The sequence below is a fragment of the Mastigoproctus giganteus genome, chromosome 8, assembly GCF_048544385.1.
Source record: "Mastigoproctus giganteus isolate SK-2022 chromosome 8, ASM4854438v1, whole genome shotgun sequence".
Lineage (NCBI taxonomy): Eukaryota > Metazoa > Arthropoda > Arachnida > Uropygi > Thelyphonidae > Mastigoproctus > Mastigoproctus giganteus.
Window position 1 is genome coordinate 36,442,880 of NC_143582.1, and position 25,660 is coordinate 36,468,539.

Consider the following 25,660-nt stretch of genomic DNA (forward strand, 5'->3'; position numbering starts at 1 on the left):
ACAAAATCACTTAGCTCCTTGTTAGAGTTTGATAAACTTCTGGCATTCCCCTCATTGAATACTCATCATGTGTGAATGTAGAGGCAAAATAATCATTCAATTTATCAGCTACCTGAGCAAGAACATCAATAGTCAACCCATCTATGTTAAGTAGTCCAATCTGATTCATCCCTTTACTTCTAGAGTTTACATAAGTAAAGAACTCTTTGTTGTTTTTCTTTACATCCTTTGCCAAAGATTTCTTTGGTAATCTGCCTTCGCCTGCCTAACCTCCTTTGTGACTTGATTACAGACAAGCTTATATCTGCCATAGGCTTCTGTGTTACCTGATAATTTATATGCATCCCTTACATTTTTCTTCTCTACCACGAGCCTCATTAATTCATCTAAAATCCATTTAGGCCTGAACCTTGAATGGTATTTCTTAATTGGAATGAAAAGCCCAGTAGCCTCCAAAATTCAAAATTAAGTCCCTGAAGGCTTCTAATTTAGAATTCAACATAGAAATTCTAAGTAACTAAGAGTAGAAACATGCACCTGTTTCTACTCTTAGTTACCCTAACACAGCCCACGTATTTATTTGTTCACTACGACTTCCAACAGTCCTGGAATCTCCATTGCCTTACTTTGCATGCTGCTGCTGCTCATTCTAATAGAAGCAGTGCAAGAATCACTTTTACCTCTGCCTGCAGCCATTGTTAACCTTTTAATCTGTGTATCCCCCCCCCAAGCTAGTAGTTTTCTGACCCACCTAACAATGCCTCGAGAGCATCAGCAAATATTCTTGCTCCCTTTCTTCTTAAGTGTACCCTATCCCTGTAGAAGCAGTCTCTCCTGTCAACAAGCACAGACCAGGCTGAAAAAAATTCTATACCTTGAGCCTTGCGCAATCTTTCCAGGGCCAAAATGATCGAAAAAGCTCTCATCATACACTCCCTCCTATCGTGTTTGGGTAGAATTGCAGACACTTTCACATTCAACCCTTGGTCCTTGAGGTTGTCACAGATATTCTCTCGGATATGCCAGACAAGCTTTACTTGCTACCTGGGAGTCTAAAACGTTGATGGAACTGATATTCGGGTGACACTCAAGTCAAGTGGACCCAATTTCGGCGAAGTCCAGACGGTCTGTGACAGCCAAATCCTCTGCCTGCACCTTCACGATGGTGGGACTGTTAGTAATTCTGGGTATAACCTCCATGCACAAGTACATGGTGGGTGACCACCCAGGTGTTAACCAACGTAAGCAGGAGTCGAGGTGTGGCGCCCACACCACATGGAGGAACGCCGCCCCTCTATGTTACCAGGCAGTACTGGATGGTAGATGACTCTCATCAACCGGTGAAATACCACCACTTTGCTTATTGGAGGCTTGAAGTGGTGGAACCCATGTTTAGTCTCTAGAGCTAAGTTCCGGTCAACCCTTCCCTATCTCTTCCATCATGCAGTATGATTGATGACTTTTGAGGTTATGATGAACGTCGTGGCGAGATCCAATATTCCTTACATTTCGAGGGTACAGCTCTAAAGCGGTGTTCGCAGGCCAGCCGCTAGTTAGTACACCGGACTGAACCTATTGGTAACTCTCTAGGAAGCTTCCGGATCAGCTAGCGTATAATCTTGCTACCTCTACTCTGCCAGATTGTGACCGGAGGGAGTCCGGGTAGTGTGTATGCGGGGAGCATTGTCGAGGCCACGTTATGTCAAGGATCTGGGTATATTCTTACCATGTGTACACCACATCCAAAAATTTCATTACTTCATACAGCATGTCCCACTCACTTTTTCTTACTATTGAATATACCATGATTTGTCAAATTAATAGAACAAGCTTATCTGCGAAAAGATCTAAATCACCCAAGCACTTCCTAATTCATTTCACAAATATACGTGGTCTCAATTCTAATCTCAATGATGTCCATTTCCACTTACAGTCTGCCAAACCCCATGTACTATTTCTGACAGAATCTCAGTATTTCGTTGTTTCAACTACTGCTCATCTCAGATGCCCAAATTATTCGCTGTATGATTCCTTTCGCCTCAAAGGTGGTACTTATACATATGTCCGTTCTGATATTCCCTGTCAGAGACTTGGCAATTTGGAATCTCCTCTCTTTGATCTTCTCTGGGTATAACCTCCATGTTAAAATCCATGCTTAAAATCTCTCTACCACATTGTGTCAAATTCATCTGTTGTCTCTACCATTCTCCCAACTCCACTAATCACTTGGAGCTCTTTGACTTCCTCTCTTTGCAAATTGACTTTCTCCAGTCCAACTTTCTTAACAGTGAGATAATTTTCCTTGGTGATTTTAATGTTCACAACTCCAGCTGGCTTCCGTTTTCTAGTCACACTGACCCACCTAGTCGAGATGCTGAGGCTTTTGCAATTACTAATGACCTTGCACAGATTGTTCATTTACCTACAAGAATACCAGACAATCCTAATCATACAGCCAATACACTTGATCTTTTTCTCACAAACAACCCTTCTAAGTATACGGTCGAACTGAGAGGTCCTTTGGGCACTTCAGATCACAACTTGGTGATTGTCTCTTCTCCAATGGAACCTTTATCTCATGGCTATTCCCAACCTCGTGTTGTTTGGCATTACAAGAATGCAAAATGGGATGACCTGCAAGACTTCTTTTCTTCTTTTCCTTGGTCGGATTGCTGTTTCAAAACTTCTGATGTCAACGTTTGCTCAGATCGTGTCAGTGAAATTATTCTTGCAGGAATGGAATCCTTTATCCCACACTCCACTATAAATCTCGTCCTTTATCTAAACTTTGGTTTTCCAATAAATGTGCTAAGGCTGTTCAAGGGAAGAATGTTGCATATCATAATTGGCTTGTTTCTAATTCTTCAGTTTCATTTTCTGCCCACACTAAAGCTTGCAACAATTCTAAAGCAGTTATTAATCAGTCCAAACTAGAGTTTGAACAGGCTAAGAGTAGAAAACTTGCTTCTTGCCCTAATGGTAGTCGAGCATTCTGGTCTCTTGCCAAAGCTATTGGCCGCAACTTTTGCCCATCTCTGCTCCCACCTCTGTCCAAACCAGATGGTTCTGTTGTCACTTCAGCCAAGGATAAAGCTGACCTGCTAGCATCCCATTTTTCTTCCAGCTCATGTATTAATGATCTTGGTAAAACACCTCCCACCATTCCCAACAAGCTCCATTCAATGCCTCCTGTGGTTTTCCGTCAAAAGGATATCAGAAGGATTTTGATGAATCTTGATGATAAGAAAGCTCCAGGTCCTGATGGTATTTCTCCACTTGTTCTCAAAACCTGTGCTCCTGAACTTACTCCTATTCTTTGCCACCTTTTTTCACTTTCTTATTCCAAAGGTGTTTTTCCTTCTGCTTGGAAATTTGCTCATATCCAGCCAGTTCCTAAAAAGGGTGACAAATCTCTCCCATCCAATTACTTCTACTCTTTCTAAAGTAATGGAGAAATCAATTAACCGCCAACTCTTAAACTACCTAGAAACCTTCCGTCTGATCAACGATCGCCAGTATGGATTCCATCAGTGTCGATCCACTGGTGATATTCTGGCTTATGTTACCCATTTATGGACTAATTCAATGGAAAGGTTCGGTGAAACACAATTTCTTGCTCTTGACATCTCAAAGGCTTTTGATCGTGTTTGGCATAAAGGTCTTCTAAACAAGCTTCCATCTTATGGTTTGCCAACTGTTTTTAGTAAATGGTTATCCAGTTTTCTCTCTGATCGCTCACTGAGGGTGATGGTAGATGGCTCTCTGTCTTCTAACTTCTCCACTAATGCCGGTGTCCCCCAAGGTTCAGTTCTTTCCCCCACTCTTTTCCTCTTGTATATTAATGACCTTCTTCCATTGACTGGAAATCCTATCCATAGTTTTGCCGATGATAGCACATTGCATTCCACTTTCCTTTTTGAGAAACCTTGTCCTGCTCAATCAGCTTCAACTTCTCGAAAATCTGCTACCAATTCCTTAAATGCCGATCTTCAGGTAATTCTCCAGTGGGGCAAAGACAACTTAGTTGATTTCAACCCTTCTAAAACTCAGTCTTGTCTTATATCTGGCAAAAAGGATTCTTCTGCTCCTATGCTTATCTTTAGTGACACTCCAATTTCTAGGCAAAATGATATATCTCTTTTGGGGATTACCCTGACTTCTAATCTCTCTTGGCACAAGCACATTACAAATATTGCTTCCTTTGCATCTAAAAAACTTGGTTTTCTCTTTCACTCTCGGCATTACTGTTCTTCCAAACAGCTGCACACTCTGTATAAATCGCAAATCCGCCCTGCCATGGAATATTGTTCCCACATCTGGGGTGGTGCCCCCAAAACCTCTCTCAGGCTTCTTGATTCCATTCAGAAGAGGGCAGTTAGGTTAATTAATGATTCATCTCTAACAGAGTCTCTCCACTCGCTTTCTCATAGACGTACTGTTTCTGCTGCATGCCTCTTCTACAGATACTTCCCGCTCTCTCTTTCAAAACAGTCCGAAGACGTGCCGCCACCAGCCAGCATCCATTTACTGTCCAACTTCAAACCCACAGAATCAACTTTTCATCTTCCTCATTTATTCATTCAACTACCGTTTTCTGGAACAACCTTCTTTCATACGTATTTCCTGAAAATTACAATCTACAGAAGTTCAAGTCCAACGTCAACAAATATCTTCTTTCATCTTCTCAACCTCCAACCCAAGCACGGTACTAAGTACTATAGGTTCTAATACCTCTCGTGGTTGGGGTTCGCATAAAAAAATAAAATAAAAATAAATAATAACTCACGACTTTTTTTTTTCATTATTGCAGTTTTTGTGGAAAACTATTTCGGTATCTTTTACTCGTTTTGTGTATTTTAGGACTGGTCTGCAATCACTGAAAAGCATTTCTTTTGTCTTTTAGTGAATGCATCTTGCTATGGCCCATTCTTTTTTAAACTGAGTTCAATGAGGTGTAATTAAAGGTAGTTGTAATTGATAATTTCCCTAATTGTGTTGAGTTTGCTGTCTCCATCAATATGTCTTATGATCACAGATATACCTTTGTCCAATCACTAAGTAGTATCTGATATTCACTGCAAACACAATGTCTGCATTTTGTTGTTAATGGAAGAAAGGGTAGTGATATAAGGAAATTAGTCATTTGCGTCTTTACTCTTGAGTCCAATTTTATTAAACTGTCCCTAGCATAAGGTACTTTTGAAATGAAGTTCTATTATCCTACTATTATGGACCAAATAGCTCTAGTTTGCTAACAAAACATTTCCAGACCCATAGTTATACAACATTTTCTCATTGTTTTGAGTTATAGAATACACTCTGCAATTTACTGCACTTATTTAAGGACACCCTATATAAGTCATATTACTTTCTGCTGTCTACTATTCAATATATATTAAAATGCACTGACCTGGCTCTCCATACAGTAACTCGATCAACACCCCATTTCTGCTTATTGATATCTTCAGAGTAAAGGCTTTCATAGACCTGCTCCCATTCAGCTCTGAAAATAAAAAAGAACATTCAGGCATTATCTCTACAAAAAACCAATAACAAATAAATATGAGGGTACCATACATATCCATCTACCACAACACATTACAGAAATTTGAAATCTTTTCCATTGATTAAATTTTAAAATGAGTTTTTGATGCCACTGTTCCTTCAGTGACATCAAAAACACTAAAAATATTTATAAATATGAGGTCTGTTCAAAAATATCCAGATTATGCTCCCTGTTCACAGTTGAAACAGAGTGCACTGCAACAAAACATGTTTTGACATGCATCATACTTAACTCTGTGCATTAAGCTGTTCACTTGCTTACAGCAGTCTGTTATCGTCAGCCAATAATGATGTCCTTTCACATCGTGTTGTATTTCAAAATATCAGAATGCACTAAATATATGTTAAATTTTGTTAAATATATGTTAAATTGTGAAAAAAAAATTAAAAATTGCTATCATTTTTTGACTGTAAGGGTGCTGCAACATGCATACACTTCAGAAGGGCAAACAATTAATAAATATTGAAGTTCTGAGGCACTGTCATGATGTGGTTTGAAGAAAAAGAGCAGAAAAGCAGAACTCCAAAGATTGGTTGCTTCACCATAATAATGCACTGTCACATTTGTCATTACTTGTACAGCGCTTTTTGACCAAATGAAATCGCCCCAGTCCAGTAAATCCCATATTCACCACACGTTTCCATGTGATTATATTTTGTTTCCTAGACTGAAAAAAAATCCTGAAAGGAAGTCAATCTGATGACAAACAAACAAAACAACATACAAGCAAAAAAAGGAATAAGATTATGGCTCAGCTTTCCAGATGTACTTCCAAGGGCAGGAGTCACTGGACTAAGTGTCACCTAAGAAGGACACTTTTTAAGTTGCCCACCTCATCTGCTTAGTGTCACCATATCATAGCAGTCTGGATATTTTTTGAACAGATCTCACATCTTTGTATGTTTAGTTTTAAAAATTGTTCATTAACATGAAACTACCCCTGAAACTATCTTATAATATGAAAAAAAGTTTAAAACCGAACAGAAAATAAAAGAAAAATTTATTTTTTACTTTTCTTTAGGAGCATGATTCAAATAAAAACTGCAAAAATTTAAACAAAATTTTAAAATCTTATTTTAATCAAAGCATATATTTCAATCTTAGGAGAATTCTCCTGTCCCAAATCTATTCATGTGTCACTGTCTTTATCCCTTCATGTGATATGATATCTTTGAAGTACTACTTTCAGTGTTCAGAGGTGAAAATAAATCACTTAAGTGCTAAATTTGATGGGTATGAAAAATTAAGTAACACTCAAATGAATCTTCTATACCATCTCCAACACAGATTGAGTGGGAAAACAAGCTTTCAATGCCAATTTTGAATTTATTCACTTACTCATTAACTTGCCATAGAATTAGTACATGGCTCGCCATACTAGATCAATATTCAATGAAAACTTTGCTGGTTTTACACCTGTGCTCAAAAATTTAAGGACAACGTCATTGGATAGAGTAACAAAGTAACAGTTTAGTTTAATTTAAAACCTTGAATTTTCAAGAAAAAAATTGCACAAACTTAATGGAAGTGAAGTTTGTTTCTGTATGACATAATGAAAAAATCACAAACTCATTAAAATTATTTTAGGAAATACAATTTGTTTAGTAAAAATAGATCAAGCATTTCTAACCAGATTGCATAAATTTTCCTAAATGGAAAATTACTGAGGAAAATTCTGTGGACAGAACTGCTTAGTATTAGCATTAGCAGTGGCAAATAATACAAGAAAGCAAACTTATACAGCATTGGAGGGGGGGGGGGGAAACAAATCCCATTTCACCTATTCATTCTCTCCAATAGTTTGTCTAGTTCTTCCTTGAATTTATTTAAGCTATCAACTTCCACAACAATAGACAGATGTTTGTTCCTGCAATTAGCCACCCACTGGATAAAGTCAAACTTCTTGTTGTCAGTTTAGTGTGACATATGCACTGGGAAGGCAAAAATGAGAATAGGAGTGTGTTATAGGCCTAATGACTCTGATGAATATAACAAACAAATAGCTGTACAGAGAAATAGAGTGGGCCAAATCAGAATGAACTTGTGGGTTGGTCACTCACAGACCAGCAAGGCTCCTGTGGATTTATTGGATGGCTATTTTCTACAGCAACATGTCAAAGAGTAACAAGAGGGAGTAATACTCTTGATCTGATTATCAGTAGTGATTATTCATGCATTAAAAATCTGCAGATAAAAGAACCACTGGATGGCAGTGATCACAGTGTATTGATCATGTAACTACAATCAAGTGTAAAAGGAGGGGATTTTTGCTTTTATAAAGGTGACTACCCAATTACCCCAGTTCATTTCATTTTCCACTACCTTGAGTCTAGTACCACAAAATCAATACATCAATCTGGGGTTGCTGCTACTCATATGCAGTACTTTGCAATAGCCATTTCTCAGTGCATCATCCTAACTTTCCTAGATCTTGCTGCAGTAGCATACCATTATTCCTGTCATTAATAACCCTGCCAACCTTTGTATCACCTGCAAACTTGGTCATTAAGCCTGATATCCTTTCATCAATATCATTGATAAATATAGAAAACAGCAATGGACCCAACACCGAAGATTGGGGGGGGCTTCACTAATAACATTAGTCCATGAAGAGCAATATCCGTTGATTACCATTCTCTGTCTTTTTTTATTATCATTAGCTTTATGGTGCAAGGAAGCCTGAGGCTTACGCTGCACCAGCTAAAAAAAAAAAAAATTCCCGAGTTACCCTGAGAGAGAGAGAAAAAAGTATTAGGGAATCACCAAGAAAGAGAAGAATGATGATATCCAGCTCTGGACCCTAGATGTGCCAAGCCCATACTCACCAGATGTGAGCCAGCCCCCACCCGTGTCTTTTCCACTTAACCATCCCTTTACCCATAGTAGCAACTTGCCCTTAATGTTACACCACTCCAATTTGTACAGCAGTCTTTTATGTGCAACAGTATCAAAAGCATTTCTGAAATCCAAGTATATGATATAAAAATTATTTTCTGCATCCAGCTCCTTTGTGACCACATCATAGTATCCAATCAAACTGGTCAAACAAGATTTCCCCTTAACAAACCTATTCTTTGTCTGAAGTATAATTGTGACCTTGTCTAGATGATCCTGCATTACTTCTTTTACCAGTGACTCCAGTATTTTCCCTGGAACAAAAATTAAACTAACAGGTCTGTAATTATACATGTCACCTTTTGTTCCCCCTTTGTGAACTGAGGCTACATTAGCACATGTCTAGTCTGTTGGGGCCTCCCCAGAATCCAAGGATGCCCTCATAATTACGGCTAAGGGTTTGTTTATTTCCTTAACTGCCTCGCTTAATATAATTGGATAGATCCCATTCACCTCAGGTGCCTTTCTTATGTTTAACTTCAACAATTTCTCTTCCACTTTCCTCTCAGTTATTATCATTTAGCTCTCTGTTAGAGTTTGATACACTTCTGGCCTCCCCTTTCCTAAAGAATTCCTCATGTGTGAATGTAGGTGCAAAATATTCATTCAATTGACAAGCAACCTGAGCAGTATCATCAACAGCTAAACCATCAATATCAAGTGGACCAATTTGATTCATCCCCTTCCTTTTCCTTCTAGAGCTTACATAAATAAAGAAGTCTTTGCTGTTTTTTCTTTGCATTCTTTACCAAAGATTTTTCATAATCTGCTTTCTCTTGCCTGACCTCCTTTGTGAGTTATTTACATACTAGTTTATATCTACCATTGGCTTCTGTGGCACCTGGTAATTTATTTGCATCCCAAGCACTCTTTTCTTGTGTCATGAGTTATTATTTTTAGCCATATGGTGCAAGGAAGCCTGAAGCTTTCATCAGTTCATCTGATGTCCACTTAGGCCTATACCTTGAAGAGTATTTCTTAACTGGTATGTAAAGCTTAGTAGCTTCTATGATTAATTCCTTGAATGCTTCCCAATTAGAATTTGCCGATGGTAACATCCACTGTTAGTTCCACTGAATAGAATTTAAATTACTGTATTGTGTAATCAGTACTTGCTGGTAGGAATAAAATGTTTTATTATTTTTCTGGTATTCAGTAACAATTGTTAATTTTCATAAAAAAAGGAAGTTATTCATCCAAGATAAGATGTGTTATCATGTTTTGAAAATAAAAGTTACCTATTACATGAAATGTCATCCTTCTTTGTCTGATTGTTATTTTCCTATCATCCAACCCTTGTCAATAATGGTTAGCCTACTTACATTGTAAGCCACTGCTATAAACAGAATCTCAGATGTTTACACTAAAAAATGTAATCATATCATAAGACTCAAATTACCACTTTCTTCCTTATTAACTTGGAGTTCTGAAATTAAGTCATATATTTTAACAGAAAAGCACTTTTACAAAAAAAGTGTTTTAATCCCAAAACACTTTAGAAATTATTCAGTGTTCATCAAAATGCTTCAAAAAGCAATACTCCTCTAGGCTGAAATTCCTCAGACAATGGCAGGTGCTTCAGATATTCCAAAAATCTTGTAAACTGGAAAACTAATCCCATCCAACCGAATTTCACACAATGTTATATAAATTACTACATCTTGGCAAACTTGCATTTTAAGCTGGAAAACACTTGGGTTGGGGAGAAAAAACACCAGGATGATTTGTATAGTGTCAGGCTCAAAAATAAATGGTGGGATAGTTTGCAAGTTTCTTGAATATGAAAAATCCCTCCCCTTAAAAAAAAAAAAAAAAAAATTGTCCCCTCTGACTTTTCAGGAATGTGCTTGTTCCATATTTGAAAAGATTTGCTGCTATTTATGAAACCTTTTCTTTTTGTGGTTATATTTGTAATTAATGTTAAGTACAGCAGATTAGCAGACTTTATTAGGGAATTAAAACTAAAGAGGAAATTGTTTACTGCACATGTAGTCCCAGGTAGGTGTATAGCTCCTGTTCTGATCAAAATAATGTGGATTTTTTTAATGCTACATGATAATTATTCTCTTAACGATTCTCTAAAAAATGATTTTGCCCCCCTTAAATTGTAGGACTGTTTGTTTGTTATTTGGTTTTTAGAAGCATTAGCAACTAGGGCCATATTGCTCCAGGGATATGTGGTGGTCATTTCCTGACCTTTCCGCATCCTCCGTATTTGGTGGTCACGGGCTCGAACCCCGGTCTAATCAAGAAGCATGTACTACGCACTGCTGCTCCTGCCCACTTGGCTATGGAGGCGCCTCAAATTGTAGGACTGTCCTCAGTTGGCTGCATTGGTTTCATGAACAAACCATCAAAAAAAAAAAAATTCATATGATTACAGACCTTAAAAACTAGCATAAATTAAGGCTTTAGTGTCAGACAACGTTAACTACAAAATCATTTTGTAGTTGATGTTTTTGTAATTAACCAAAAAAAAATCCATTTGATATTTTCTTGGTTTACCAGAAATGTACTTACAGCCAAAGCTAACTTGGAAAGTATTACAGAGGTACAGTTCTATGACATGATATGCATTGTTATTTGTATAAAGTAAAACTAAAGTTACCGCAAAAAGAAAATACAATTTTGTAGTAACGTTGTTTGACACTAAACCCTCAAAGAATATGCAAACCACCTATAGAATTTGCTGATAGTAACATCTGTTAGTCCCACTATATAGAATTTAAATTGCTCTATTGTGTAATCAGTACTTGCTGGTAGGAATAGAATGTTTTACTATTTTTCTGGTGTTCAGTAACAATTATTAATTTTCATAAAAAAGGAAGTTATTCATCCAAGATAAGATGTGTTAACTTCCTTAACACATCTGTTAACTATCTTAACTTCCTAATAAATCTTGCTTTTTTTTTTACTTCTCTTTATGGGGCAATTATAGCATAACTGAAATTAGTTGTTGAAGTAATTATATTTTATATATATGCATGCTTTCATTTTACTTATATTATTTATTCTACTTAGATTTAAACTATATAAATCTTCTGCACTGCATACTCTATCCGGTGCTTGCCAACCATTACAAGGGACAGTCAATAAATATTGTAAACTACAACATCTAATCTTTTTATGGTGAAAGGCAGAATTGATCAAAAAAGCCACTATCAGCAACAGTGAATATCTATTCGAGGCTAGTAATTGTTCTGTCACTTCAATACACAGAACACTGTTTCAAGTTTACAAGGAAACACAATTCATGTGGTAATGCCTAAAGATGGTTAGAATGGTTCAAAAAGGGTGATTTTGATATCAAAGACCAACCAGAAAGACTAACAATTACCCCATGGGCTCACATCCGGTGAGTATGGGCTTGGCAAACCCAGGGTCCTGAGCTGGATATCATCATTCTCTCTCTCGGTAACGTGGGAAAATTTTTTTTTCTTTTGGCTGGTGCAGCATAAGCCTCAGGCTTCCTTGCACCATACGGCTAATAACAATTGTAAGTCACTGAAAATGAAAGGCTTATTTCTGAAATGACAGGTCCAACAGGTGCACAACAATCCTTCAGATGATGAATGTCCTTAGAATATTAAAAGGAAGTCTATTAAAGATCACAGGCACATCCGGCTAAAGGAAAATCTGCTCTCAGTGGATTCCAAAGTTTCTCATATGAATTAAAACCTTAAGATCCACAACAATCTGCTTGAAATCTTTCCACAAATGGGTGAAGACTATTTTAAAGAGGGTATCATCATCATCATCAGCCATTTTCAATCCACTGCAGGATGAAGGCCTCTCCAGCAACTTTTCGGTTCCTTCTGTTTTATGCAATGGCCATCCATTTATTGCCCACAAACTCTTGAATTTCATCTGTCCATCTCCATTGTTGTCTTCCAGTTTTCTTTTAGCTCCTCTTGGGTACCATTCTGTTATTTTCTTAGTCCATCTGTCATGTCTTCAAGCTATATGCCCTGCCCAAGTCCATTAAATTTTTTAGTTTTGATAAGAATGCCCTTTTGAGTTTGCTGCCTAGTCCATGTTTCTCTTTTTATCCAACAGCCTGATTCCTAATATAATTCATTCCATTCTTCACTGTGTATTTTTCAGCTTCTCCTCCATTCTTTTGGTGAGTGCCCAAGTTTTACTTTCATAAGTCATGATAGGATTATACATTGTTTCAGACAAACTGGGATATTGCTCCTCAGTATGTGGCTATATTTCCTGAATGCTATCCATCCAAGATTTATTCTTCTTTTGACTTCCAGCCATTTATCGTTATTACAGCTAATGACTTGTCTGAGATAAGTATATGAATCCACATTTTCAATTTCTGCTCCTTAAATGATTATTGTATGGGATTGGAACACCCAGGGTCCTGAGCTGATGGATATCGTCATTCTTCTTTTTCTTGGTGGTGATTCCCTTCTACTTCTCTCTCTCTTGGGGTAATTCAGAATTTTCTTTTTTTTTGGTGGTGCAGCATAAGCCTCAGGCTTCCTTGCACCATATAGCTAATAATAATATCCCTTTCTGTGGCATACTTGTTCAAAAGAAGGTAAAACCCATGACAAAACACTGCTACAGCAAAACAAAACCAGTCCACAAAAAGGATATGAAACACCTCGCTAATAAATAAGAAACTAAGGATTTCAAAGTCTTCCAAAGAAATAATAACTATCTTTTGGAACTAACGTGAGAAAATTTTTGGTTTCCCTCAGAAAGAAATGACCATCAACAAAGAAAGACATATATAATCCTCCAGAAAAATTTAAAAAATAAAAACCAAGAGATCCTTCTTGGACATTAATAACTTTGTATTGGAATAATGCAAGACCACATACAGCACAAATATCCCTGGAAAGAATGGTGTATTATGGTCTAAGTTTCAGATGAAACTAAAACCAAACAACAACTGGAAAGGAACTAAAAGATTTAGGTGGCCACTGATGCTGCATTCCACTTATAGCCCTCTTGTAAACAGACAAAAAACAAGGTGATTTGAAATTCAGAAAACACACCAGTGTCTTCTATCTGAAAGGTAAAAATGTGTGTTATGAGGGCAGCTATATTTTCTTTTAGTAATTTATTGGAATAAATTACTTCCATGGGTGGTTGAGGCTGACAGCTTAGGGATGGGATAAAATTGAAAGGTCAACTCAATATATACTGATGCAAGGAGGGAGTAAAATAAGTAGTTTTTTTATTTTTTGGCTGGTGCAGCAGAAGCCTACAGCTTCCATTCACCACATAGCTAATACTAACAAAAGATTAAGTGATTTATTATATTACTTAATGCTCATTGCTATTATATTCCAAAACTTATTGATCATCGGAAGGCAGAGTCAATTTAAATAAAAAAAAGTTTATAAATTCATTGTGCAGTATTTATTGACCAAACTTCACATAATTTTTGTAATAACATTTCACGTATATTGTCATTTTTTCGAATAACTGCCTAATTTGTACTGTATTTCACTCTTATAGTGCTAATAAAGGTAGCGATATGTGTTAAAGGCTATTAAAAGGAAGAACAGATGAAGACTTTTGGTACCACCTTAGACAACTGTAAACCCTCTGCATCAGCAAGCAGGATGGTTTTGAGGGTCTATACCACTCAGGTGGTAATTAAAAGGAAGGTTGTCTATACCACTCAGGTGGTATAGACAAACTCCCCCACCCACCCCACAAGGGCCAATATGTCAAGCTCAACAAATCAATACATTCATTTAAAATAAGTTTTGCTTGCTGTAATATTATGCTGTTCAATATGACCAGTGTTTTGACAAAGGTCACACTTCCCTTACTATAGTTCTGATATGGTTAACTTTGTCGTTATCTTTGTGGGAGTTGAGTATAATTCTATTCTTGTCAACAACTCTGAAAGGGCACCAGTTTGTAAATTCTTCTTTATACCAACGTGGTCGCTTTTCTGTGTGACTGGCACATGCCAATAAGAAATGGCAAGCCCTAATTTTTGATAACAGAATATAATTATTGATGCTCTTGTGTATCCTTACAAAAAGCGCATTAAAAAAATTTATTATGCATAATAGTACACAAATAAGAGAGGTTTGGCTGTTAGTAAACAAAATGGGCCTTGTAAACATGCCTTTATTTATTATTAATTAGTAACTAATATGCTAATATTGAGTGCCGGCATCACTCAACGTGAACAGAAAAGCAAATATTAAATTTTGGCTTGTAACAGCCTGGTTCATATGTGCCACTCTGTAATACAAATATCAGAATAGAATTTAGCTATCAATACTGCTCCTGCTTCCACTTAATGCGCTTGGAAACTTGGTGGTATAGACAATCTCCCCCACAAGGGCCAAAAGGAGAAAAACGTGGCATTCAACTAGATCCGCCAAGCTCAACGAATCAATACATTCATTTAAAATAAGTTTGGCTCACTCTAATATTAGGATGGTCAGTATATGTTACGTACTTGTTAAACCACGGTACTAACTTTACGACATCTCCCTTAGAAGTTACATTATTAACTTTCAAACCGTTTGCCATTCGCTTTCCCATCACTCACGTTACTCCAACCTCAGTTGTACACGAACTGAACACCATAACAATGCTACAATATGTGATCATAACTCCGTCAGAGGGCGCCCGCAACTAATGAAAAATGTCTGACTGCGAGGGAAATGCACAAGCGCCAAATACAATGAAGAAACCTAAAACAGTTTCGCAAAACTCAGATCATTCAACTCATACGGAGGATTCTGGTGATGAGATTGTAAGTACTAAAAAAAAAATATGATTTATGCACATTTTAGGAGTACATTATTGTTTTATGTGTAACAAATATATTTAAAAATAAAAAACGTTGCAAAGGGGTTTTCATTGCTTTACTCGCTAAGGCGATTTCTTTAGACTAATTTTATAATTTAATAACTATTTAATAAATTTTTATTTATTAATTTGTATTTCACTTTTCATCTCAGCAATTTAAATACTAAATCTATTTATTGGTATCGTTGCGAATATACAAACCGGACATTAAGTTTCTGGAAGTGGTATTTATAGCCATGAAAATTAAAGTGAACGATCAATGGCCTGGCCATCGTACTCGGTTGATCAAGGAATGAAATTTAAATGTAGTTTAGTGAAATATTGAGGATCATTGACTGATATAAGTATTGAAAAAAAATATGTACGGAAGGAAAACATATGTAGCGCTAGTTTTTAAATATATAAATCAATATAAAGGCAATTTTTGTCTGAAATATAGAGGGGCAACGCACCCAACCCCCAATGTCTGGGTGGCAGTAGTTTTTATTAGATTGTATTCCCGCCCTTAACATATTCTTCATAAAGTTGCATCAAACGCGCAAAAAAGAGTGAATGCATGTCGACAGGAGCATTTAATAAATTTTTATATTCCAAACAGGGTTGCAATTTAATTGTAATATCGCAAAGTGGATTATTATTATTATTATAAATCCTTTTGGATTATTATAAACTGGGTATCCAATTTAAAACATTAATTGAATACCCTCAATATATATCAAATCCTCTGCGATATTTTACAGATTGTATCAAGAGTACTTTAGAAAAAAAAAATAGTAATATACTCCTTTACTTGGAAGCATTTTGATATGTAGTAACTCATCTGAAATAATTGAATGAAAACTCTGCTAGAATTTTATCATTGTTTTTCTAGACTGAAAATAATAAAAAGGAAGGATAGCTCTGTGATTTAACATGAATTTATACCTTTTGCTTGTCTATATTTGTATCTCTTACTTTACATTTTCATCAAAAAGTTACTTTATTTTGTGAAATCCTAATATGAACTCTGATACTAAACTTTATCACCTAGCCTGATGTATAGCAATACATATTTCATCAAAACTAAACCATCCCTGTTGTCAACATGAATCTATATTTTTTATTTAATAATTTCCCTAATTAAAAAACTAATTCTCCTATGCATTAAACAAAATTAAACCTAACTTGTATAGTATGATTTTGTTCTGTTAGTGGTATGTGAGATTTCACAGATAACTATTGTTTGTTTCTTTTTTTTATCCGATGCTTGTGGGGGTTTTGTTTAAAAAAATATTTTGGTACAATAGGAATATATTTGCAACTATATAAAATGACACCAAATAACTTTTATAGAAAACCTTTATTTAATTTTTATTTTGTTTTACAGAAAGTAAAAAAATGAAGATATTTTACAATTTTATCAAAACTTAAAAGAATATTTTTATTTTAATTTTTAAGAATTTGTTAAAAATGAAAGAAATAGAAATATATCTATAAGAAAATATTTTATAATAAATATTTAAAATTAAAAATTAATGACACTTAATTATTACATAATTCAAAAATGTTGCATAAGTAGTGTAGTGTAGTCTGTGAGACTACAAGCAGAATTTAAAAATTAATTACACAAAAACAAAACATGTCGGCAGGTTTCAAATTTTTAGGAATACTGTTGACCAACCAGATGGTAGAAAGGAATTGAAATGCTCATTGCCAGGGTAAAATAAAACCAGCATAAGCATAAAATTTAAATGTCTTGCAGTCTGAGAGACTGCACCATACTGGTTAAAGGTTAAATCAGAGGCCTCTTTAAGGTAGATATTGCTCAACAGATATTAAAGATGAGAAATTGAGCAGTAATAATTTAAAGAGAAAGGAAATGGAAAAATATACTTTTGCTAATGCATGAAGAATATATCTTTAGATAGTAAATGACTTTCCCTGGTAATGAATTCAGTCACCTCAGAATCCAGTATTCCACACACAGCAGCCCTCCCCCAAATTAACAGCTGGAGTGCTTACTTAGTCAAAGGTTATATTTCTTCATAAAAATATCAGTTGATTCAATAATTTAAATATTTTATTTTTCCCTTGAAATTCAGCACTACTCCAGAGTACGAGAAGCGAGTTTCATCCTAAGAGTGTTATATGATTCATTATTTGTTACTACTGGTATTTAAACCAAGTTAAGGCATAACAAAATATCATATTTGTATTCATTCTAATATAAAAGCTATTAGCCATGATGTCATAGTAGGAATATATGATTTTTGTGCATGCTTTGAAAGATGCACGGAGTACTATAAATGTGACATAGGCATCTCATGGCATTAAACTGCTCTAGGCCTTGTATATTTTATATATAAGGCCTAGCCCTATTATATTTTTTGTTGGATTTTTTCCCTTTTTTTTTTTTTCTAACTTTAGAAACTCAGAGAAGAAGACTTAGCTAGCTAATATAATTGTTTAGATGATATAGCTCAAGATATGGTGAATACGTTATCTGTAGTATTATTTTTCCTTTGAAATTGAGCACTTACTTTATTTTATACCCTCACAAGTACTTAAACATGTCATAGATACTTCAGTAAAGTTTTTGATACAGTTCCATGTGAACAATAGGTATGAAAAATGGCAGTTGAGGTATAACATTGATAAACTGTATTTAGATAGCAGTGATCCCAGAAGGCCTCTGTAGCCAAGTGGTCAGGAGCAGGAGTGTGTAGTGCACGCTCTTTGAATAGAGCAGGGTTCAAGCCCCTGACCACTAAATATGGTCAATCTACCAACCCACACTGGACCACTGTGGCAGATTATGGTCCATTTCTCTCAACATGAATTGTTGAGGAGGCTTCCATCCTGCAATGGATTGATGTTTACTTTTTTTTTTTTTTTTTTTTAAATCTCAGGATAACATACCATTAGATAGCACCAAGCTCAAGGTAGTTTTAATGAAAAGAGACCCAGAGGCATTTGTACAGTTTGACATGGGATTCTGTCACTGATAAAGAGGTGATTATCCCATTTTATAAAGAATTGGTTAGTCCACTTCTATAATACTGTGAACCTTTTAGGAAGGAGTAGATCTGTTAGAGAAAATGCCAAGAAGAGCAACAAGATTATTTTATTTGTGAGTGCTCACAGTTTAGGATGCTCTTATCAAGAAGGACGATTGCAGTGTTTAAAACTGAGCATCTGTATGAAGATCTAAATTAAGTGTAAAAAAGCTATAAGTTATTTGAAAATTAGTGTATATATATACATTTTTTGTCATTTCAGAATAATTTTGAGCATAGGGCACAAGCCTAACAATGAAGGAGAGGATTGGATTGTAAAGTTGCATGAAAAATATGAAAATGCTGTAGATGTTGAATTCCAATTCAAAAATATTTTGGACAAACCACCCTCAATAATAACCATAAAGCAAATTGTGAAGAAATTTCATGAATTAGGAATGGTACGCATTCTGTCAAAAACTGGTAGACTTTGCTTCTCAAAGACACTGCCAGTTTTGAACTTGTAAGAGATGATATTGAAAGAAGTCCAAAAAAATCTCAAAGAAAGCAAAATTTAGAACTTAAAATACCTAAATCAAGCTTGAATAGAATTGTGAAGGAACTTAAATACAAAGTTTGAATTAGGATGACTGAAATAGAAGATTGGAATTTGCCGAATGGTTTTTGGCCATGAGTGTTACAAACCAAGATATTGTTGACAATGTTTTGGGGACTGATGAAGTCCCATTTAAACTAAATGGAGCTGCTAATCACCATAACAGTGTTTATTATTCTCATTAAACCTCATTTATTCTTTTAACAAGGATTTAAATGCTCCTGGCTTGGCAGTCTGGGCTGGAATTTAAGAGATGTTCTTGGACCTTTTTTTTTCACTGAGGGAGCCATGACTTAGAAACCAACCTGAGACTGCTAAAAGACAATCATTTCGTTAACTTTCTGCTATCAGTATGGCATCTGACAGACACAATTTTTATAAATGTTTCTGTTATTTTTTTAAATTTGTAAATGAAATTAAATCCTCCTGTGTATGTTTACCTACCAGTATTCTCCAACTTATTATACAGTATTTTCTGCTTTTGTTTAGTATACTATGAATTATGAGACTTAAAATTTTGTTTGGCATTTAACAGACTCCAGGTGAGAAAAAGCATCTTTTTTCTAGGCAACTCCCATTCCCATATGGCATCTGTGAAACACAAGCAACAGGCATCTAATCTTGCCATAGAGTTTTGGTTTTGCTGGCTAAATGCAAGCAACTGACAAAAATGCAAACATTCACACGCACCTACCAGATGCCATGCAGATATTTGTTCAATCCAGTGGATGAGTGACTCTGAAAAATATAACTTTTATTATTATTTTTTGGTTTCTCTCATTTATTTTTGATTGATGTTTTTTAATTATTTAGCAGATCATAATTAATAGATCAGTTTTTAATTCAGTAAAATAGCTAAATATTACTTTTTTTATAATTAAAACAAAAAGGAGTGTCTCACAGATGCCAAGCAAGTATCTTTGTTAAATTGAGAATTGTTGTTATTTGGAGCATTAGCAACTAAGGCCATATTGCTCTGAGGATATGCGGTGGTCATTCCCTGACCTTTCCGCATCCTCCGTATTTGGTGGTCACGGGCTCGAACCCTGGTCTAATCAAGAAGCGTGTGTGCTACGCACTGCCGCTCCTGCCCACCTGGCTACAGAGGCGCCCATTAAATTGAGGGTACAAGTGACAGAATTGTTTGTAAATTCTTAGACGAAAAGTTCCCAGAACGATGGATTGGACATGAGGTAGGTTCCATTGAATAGCTGCCATGCTAGCCAGTTTTTTAACACCTTGTGATTGCTTTTTGTGGGCATTCTTGAAAGATAAAGTATTTAGTAATAAGAGTGGTCTCAACTGGAACTTCAGCAGTCAATAGTTTTGTCAAAACTATTGACTTTGTTCTCAAAGGAGATTTGAGAACAATTCTGAAAAATTTTCATGTAATGTGTGTATGGCTCTGTCCACAAAAGACTACAGTTTTGTAATACCAAAATGGTGGCCATTTTGAACAGATGTAAAAATGTTTTTTTGTTAAGTTTATGTATAACCTGAAAAGTGTTGTTATTCACAGTCATATGTGTTTCTTTACTTATGGACTGCCCTGTATAATTAAATATGACACTTTTCCGCTTGAAAAAATTATAGCTTATGAGAACAGTCAAATAAGAAAATTTGTTTTTACAAATTTCCTAACCTTGTCCAGTACCCAGATACACTAGTATTCCAATGTTTCTGAATTAATCTATAAAATTCTGTCTTTATGTCAGGAATGGGGCTCCTTACAAATGAGGGGCATTCTTTTTGCAAGCACACTGCACAAGTTTCAAACATGATTTAATTAAATAATATAAATATAATAATATAATTTAATTATATTATATTTATTGTTATTACTCCATGTTATAACCTTTTCAAACCTAATCCAGGTATTTTAGTTTTAAGCAGCCACAGCGGGGACCTGACAGGTTCCTCTTAAAAATAACTGTTGCACATTAACAGTTAATTAATGATTAAAAATCTGAATTTTTTTCTATCTTCCTAAATATAGTCAAATTTTTATTTGTTTTGGAAATGAAATATTATTGTTTACTTGGCTTCCAATTGCAAATAACCTGTTAGGTCAAATATGACTGTACTATTTTTGCCTTTCTTCAATGTGCTCTTTTTACTTTCAGCATCTCATAAATGATAGTTTGCTCACACTTATTTGAAATTGGAATGTTGGCTGCTGTATGGCGGAGGCAGCTGCTACAGAAAGTATTCCTTTTTGTTTTATGTTTGTTATATAAAATATGGCTTTTTTTTGTCTCAATTATTATTATTATTGATGTAAAATGGTTCCATGCTTCAGTTATTATCCATGTTTATTCCTTTATTTACTTGACAAAACACATTAATATGTGCACAAATATAATCATTGTAAGTTTGAAATTTTATACTCTTCTCTGAATTTGAAGCAGCTACTAGTTTTGTGTTTATATTTTATGACTGTAATTTTGTTTTTCCATTTTCAACTTTGCACTGCAATCCATTAAGAAAAGAAATATGTTATATTACAAGTAGTATTTTAAAAAACCAAAAACTTTCCAGAAATAAAAAAACAAATTTAATTATCTGTCAGTTTCCATGTGACTGTGTTTGTTACAAATAAGGGAGACTGCTACCAATTAATGCTTTAAAAGGATCAACTAAATTCAGTGCAGATAGCATCTTTGCTTTTTATCAGGTGACATGCACACAAGGGGACCTAAATTTATATTGAAAAAAGATGGTTGCAGAAATGCATAAATTTACCTTTAGTTAGAGGGTGATTGTTGAAATAAACTTTCACACACTGAGTAAATTTAAAAGATTGGACAAATTATTAGAATGGATAAGCAAATGAACTGGAATTTATTTTTATTTTTATGTAAGTTTGCCAAACTAATATTAATACTATATTTCTTTTGTATAATTTTTTAAATATTCTTTAGGATGAAACATCTAGTGTTGGAAGTGCATCAACTGCAGATAACACTTCAAGGAGTGACACACCTACTAATAGAGGAAGGAGAAGAGGAAGAGGACGATGGAAATATAAGCATTGTAAATTGGCATACAAATGCATTTGTCAAGTTAAGGTTAGTCTTATATAAGTGATAATATAAGACTAATAATACTAAATATAATTGACTAATAATAAAATTGATTAGATTTTATGATATTTAAATTTTACCTAATCATCTGCTCTTTTCCCTCAATGGGAAAGTTGTTCCCCCTCCTCTAAAAATGTCATTGGGTATTTCTGAAATGAATTCAAACTGGTTTTATTTAAAGGGGTGAAAAAACAGATGTAAAACTAAACATGTATGCTGAAGGGCAGAGCACACATGTCTAGCTTTATAGAACAGCTAGCTGTATAAAGGAAGTAGCTATATTATATCTCTAAAACTGTAGAGATGTAATATAACTGTATAGCTTTGTGTCATGTCTCCTCATGCTACACCAGTGATGAAGTTTTCAGACTAAACCAAGGATGGAAACAAATTTCCCACTGAGGCAAAAGTAATTGATTAGGTAAAATTTAATTTAGAAAATCTGAACAGTAACACTATGGTTGAATTAGTCAGCTGTTGGTGAAGGTTGCTTGACAAAAACATCTCATTTTTCTTAAAGTTACTTGTTCTTAAATTCACATGGATTAAAAAACCCCTTCATGCAAATATGCATCAACCAGCAGTGAATGTATAGCCTAAACCTAAAAATAAGTGAGATAGACCTAGGTATTTTTTAATTGAAATATGCTCTCTATAAGATGTTGCAATTCTAGGCATCTGTGTCATTTATTTTTAGACTTAGGAGATTTTTCATCTGTGCTTTTTTTGAAATATTAATATGCTCCTGTTACAGCACGTGAAAATAACTTGATTAGTTTAGGTTATTTGAGCTTGCCATTGCCAAATTGTATCAAACAGTAGATCACAGAATTCCCGGGTTGATTTTTGTGATATATATTAATTAAATCTGAGTGAATACAGTGGCTAGGGCCATCCAAATAAAAAGTGTTCATGATGTCAATTGGAAAAATCATTGTTGTATATTAACTTCTCTACCTTGAAAATTTGAGATAAATATTCTTGAAGAATCTGTGGGTAAAAGTCTGCATTCACTGTGCACGTTTGATAATTTCAGCAAATCTACCATGACTGCATTTCTTGGATGCAAAGTTTGTTTGAGTTGTGTATAAAATCCAGCTTTTATACACAACTCAAAGAAACAAATGTGTATGGCAGAATGTTTTTTTTTTTTTTTTTTTCAATTCTCTAGATTAAATTGGTTTAATTACTTGAAATGGGATGACGTGTAGTAAAAAAAAGGTAAAGTGCAGCCATTATCAACCCACTGCAGGATGGAAGCCTCCTCAACAATTCATGCTGAGGGAAATGGACCATAATCTGCCACGCTGGTCCAGTTCAGGTTGGCAGATCAACCGTATTCAGCAGTCGGGGCTTGAACCCCGGTCTACTCAGGAGTGTGTGCTACTGCACTCCCGCTCCTGACCACTCGGCTACGGAGGCCGTGACATGTAGTAATCTATAGTAAATAATAATACAAAGAAAGACACTATTAAACCATATGCAGGTCACTTAGTAAATATACTTAACATTTGCCCATGATTTAAGTGTCTTCCTCTGTATTAATAAAATGTATTGATGTTAAAAAGGTCAGGTTACCCCACTTGAATGCCATGGGAGCTTGAACTCCTTCCGAAGTGGAGGGGATAACCTGGCCTTTTTTCTTTAGAATCATGGGTGAACTAGTGGATCAATTGTTTATTAATTTTGTTGTTATTCATGTTTATTTTTAAAGACACTCGTGCAGATACACACACACACACACACACACACACACACACACACACACACACACACACACACACACACACACACACACACACACTTCATAACGTCAATCAATACCTCAATGGCTATTCACGATATACATACTATATATATGTATATAGATTAGAGTATGAGTGGAAAAATACTGACCACATCAGATGTAGTAACAATGGAAAAAATTAAATAGGTTCCTGTAAAATAAAATAAATATAATACAAATAGTACTTATTGCTATATAATAGTACTTTATAGCATTAAGTACTATTTGTATTTATTTTATTATACAGGTACCTATTTAATTTTTTCCATTGTTACTACATCTGACGTGATCAGCATTTCTCCACTTATACTCTAATCTACATTCCATTATGGTCATTGGGTATTTCTGCTATTACTAACAGCAGAAATACCCAACGTCCCTTGTCCATAAACCATCCCAATATTTTAATATATCATTCTTTTTAAGCCATTACTGTTCACTACAACCACTTGTTATTAATACATTTTATATATATATATATATATATATATATATATTATTATTCTTTTGTATTATCATTCTATTGTTTCTTAATCTGTCTTTTGTGCATCGTTAATGCCATTGTTATTGCCATGTTGGCCAATTGAACATTATACGTGCCAGTGTATATACGTTTACAATAGTTCGATTTTCTTAAGTACTGGTGTTTTATACATATAGGTATTGGCGTTAATACCATACTGGTCTTTAAGTTAGCCTTGTCTCGGTTATCTTAAATTCACATGGCCTATACATTTAGGATTTAGAAACTTATTGCGTATTGCTAAAGAAATTTTCATGATAATTACTGATGAAAATTTTTTATGTATCTGTAGCAATAGGTAATCATCAATACTATTTTATAACTATATAATAATATTTATACAATTTATACATTTTTGCTTTACATCACGTGGCCGTCAATCCCCTACTTCATCGGGGGCTTTGAGTGGATTAACAGCCCATTCGATGTAATGCTTTTATACTTACCCGTTTCTGTTTGTATCTATCACAGCTTTGCTATTTTATTTAATTCTGGATACTAAGGCCTTATGTTTATATTAATTTTCTTAATTATTGTTAGCTAAACTAGTATTAATTATGAATTAGTTAATTTTTTACATTATTTATATGTATAAAACACCAGTACTTAAGAAAATCGAACTATTGTAAACGTATATATATATATATATATATACAAACAGGGTGATTCAAGATGAATAGTAAATATTTTGGGAGGTTATAGTATTGATTATTCTGAGTAAAAAAGAGTTCATATAAACACGTGTCCAATTCTCAATGGATACGGAAATACAGCCAGTTTGAAACTGGCACGCACAGCTCCCTGAATCAGGTGTGACCAAGAAGCAATTATAACCTAACGCTGTTTGGTGTTAGAAGTGTTGTTAAGAATGCCACACATCTTCATACATGCTGAATATGCCGATATGCTGTTTGTCTGTGGTTTTTGTGGTGGAAGTGCTACTGCTGCTTGTAGAGAATACCTTCGATGGTTTCCTACCTGCAGAATACCGGATGCAAAAGCGTTTACTAGTGTTTACACCAAACTGCTTTAGATTGGTACAGTTCCCATTAAGATTTCTTCTGAATGTGCAAATAGTAATGGTCCATGAGGTTGTCACAGACATTCTCTGATATATGCTAGACAGGCTGTACTTGCTACCTGGGAGTCTAAACACTGCTGGAACTGATATTTGGGTGACATTCAAGTCATGTGGACCCAATTTCTGTGAAGTCCGGACAGTCTGTGACAGCTAAATCCTCTGTTGCACCTTCACGATGGTGAGACTGTTAGTAATCCTGGGTATAACCTCCATGCACGCTGTGGGTGACCACCCAGGTGTGAACCAACATAAGCAGGGGTCGAGGTGTGGCGCCCAAACCACATGGAGGAATGTTACCCCTTTGTGTTACCAGGCAATACGAGGTGGTAGATGA

At 35.1% G+C, this 25,660-nt stretch overlaps 2 protein-coding genes across 3 annotated transcripts in view; one reads left to right on the forward strand and one right to left on the reverse strand.

Annotated features, from left to right (window-relative positions):
• The window catches only part of LOC150081445 (ribosomal biogenesis protein LAS1L-like), a 154,863-nt gene extending 139,825 nt beyond the window's left edge, over positions 1–15,038 (reverse strand). The window contains exons 1-2 of the mRNA XM_090379302.1: positions 14,907–15,038; positions 5,411–5,503 (exon numbers count right to left, since the gene is read on the reverse strand). Coding sequence (XP_090235428.1) covers positions 5,411–5,503; positions 14,907–14,992 — 179 coding nt within the window. The 5' untranslated portion in view covers positions 14,993–15,038. The remainder of the gene's footprint in view (positions 1–5,410; positions 5,504–14,906) is intronic.
• A 71-nt stretch (positions 15,039–15,109) lies between these two features.
• escl (embryonic ectoderm development protein escl) overlaps positions 15,110–25,660 on the forward strand; it is a 159,077-nt gene continuing 148,526 nt past the window's right edge. For both annotated transcript variants that reach the window (XM_090379303.1, XM_090379304.1), the window contains exons 1-2: positions 15,110–15,206; positions 21,775–21,921. In XM_090379303.1, the coding sequence (XP_090235429.1) occupies positions 15,135–15,206; positions 21,775–21,921 (219 nt within the window). In that variant the 5' untranslated portion in view covers positions 15,110–15,134. The remainder of the gene's footprint in view (positions 15,207–21,774; positions 21,922–25,660) is intronic.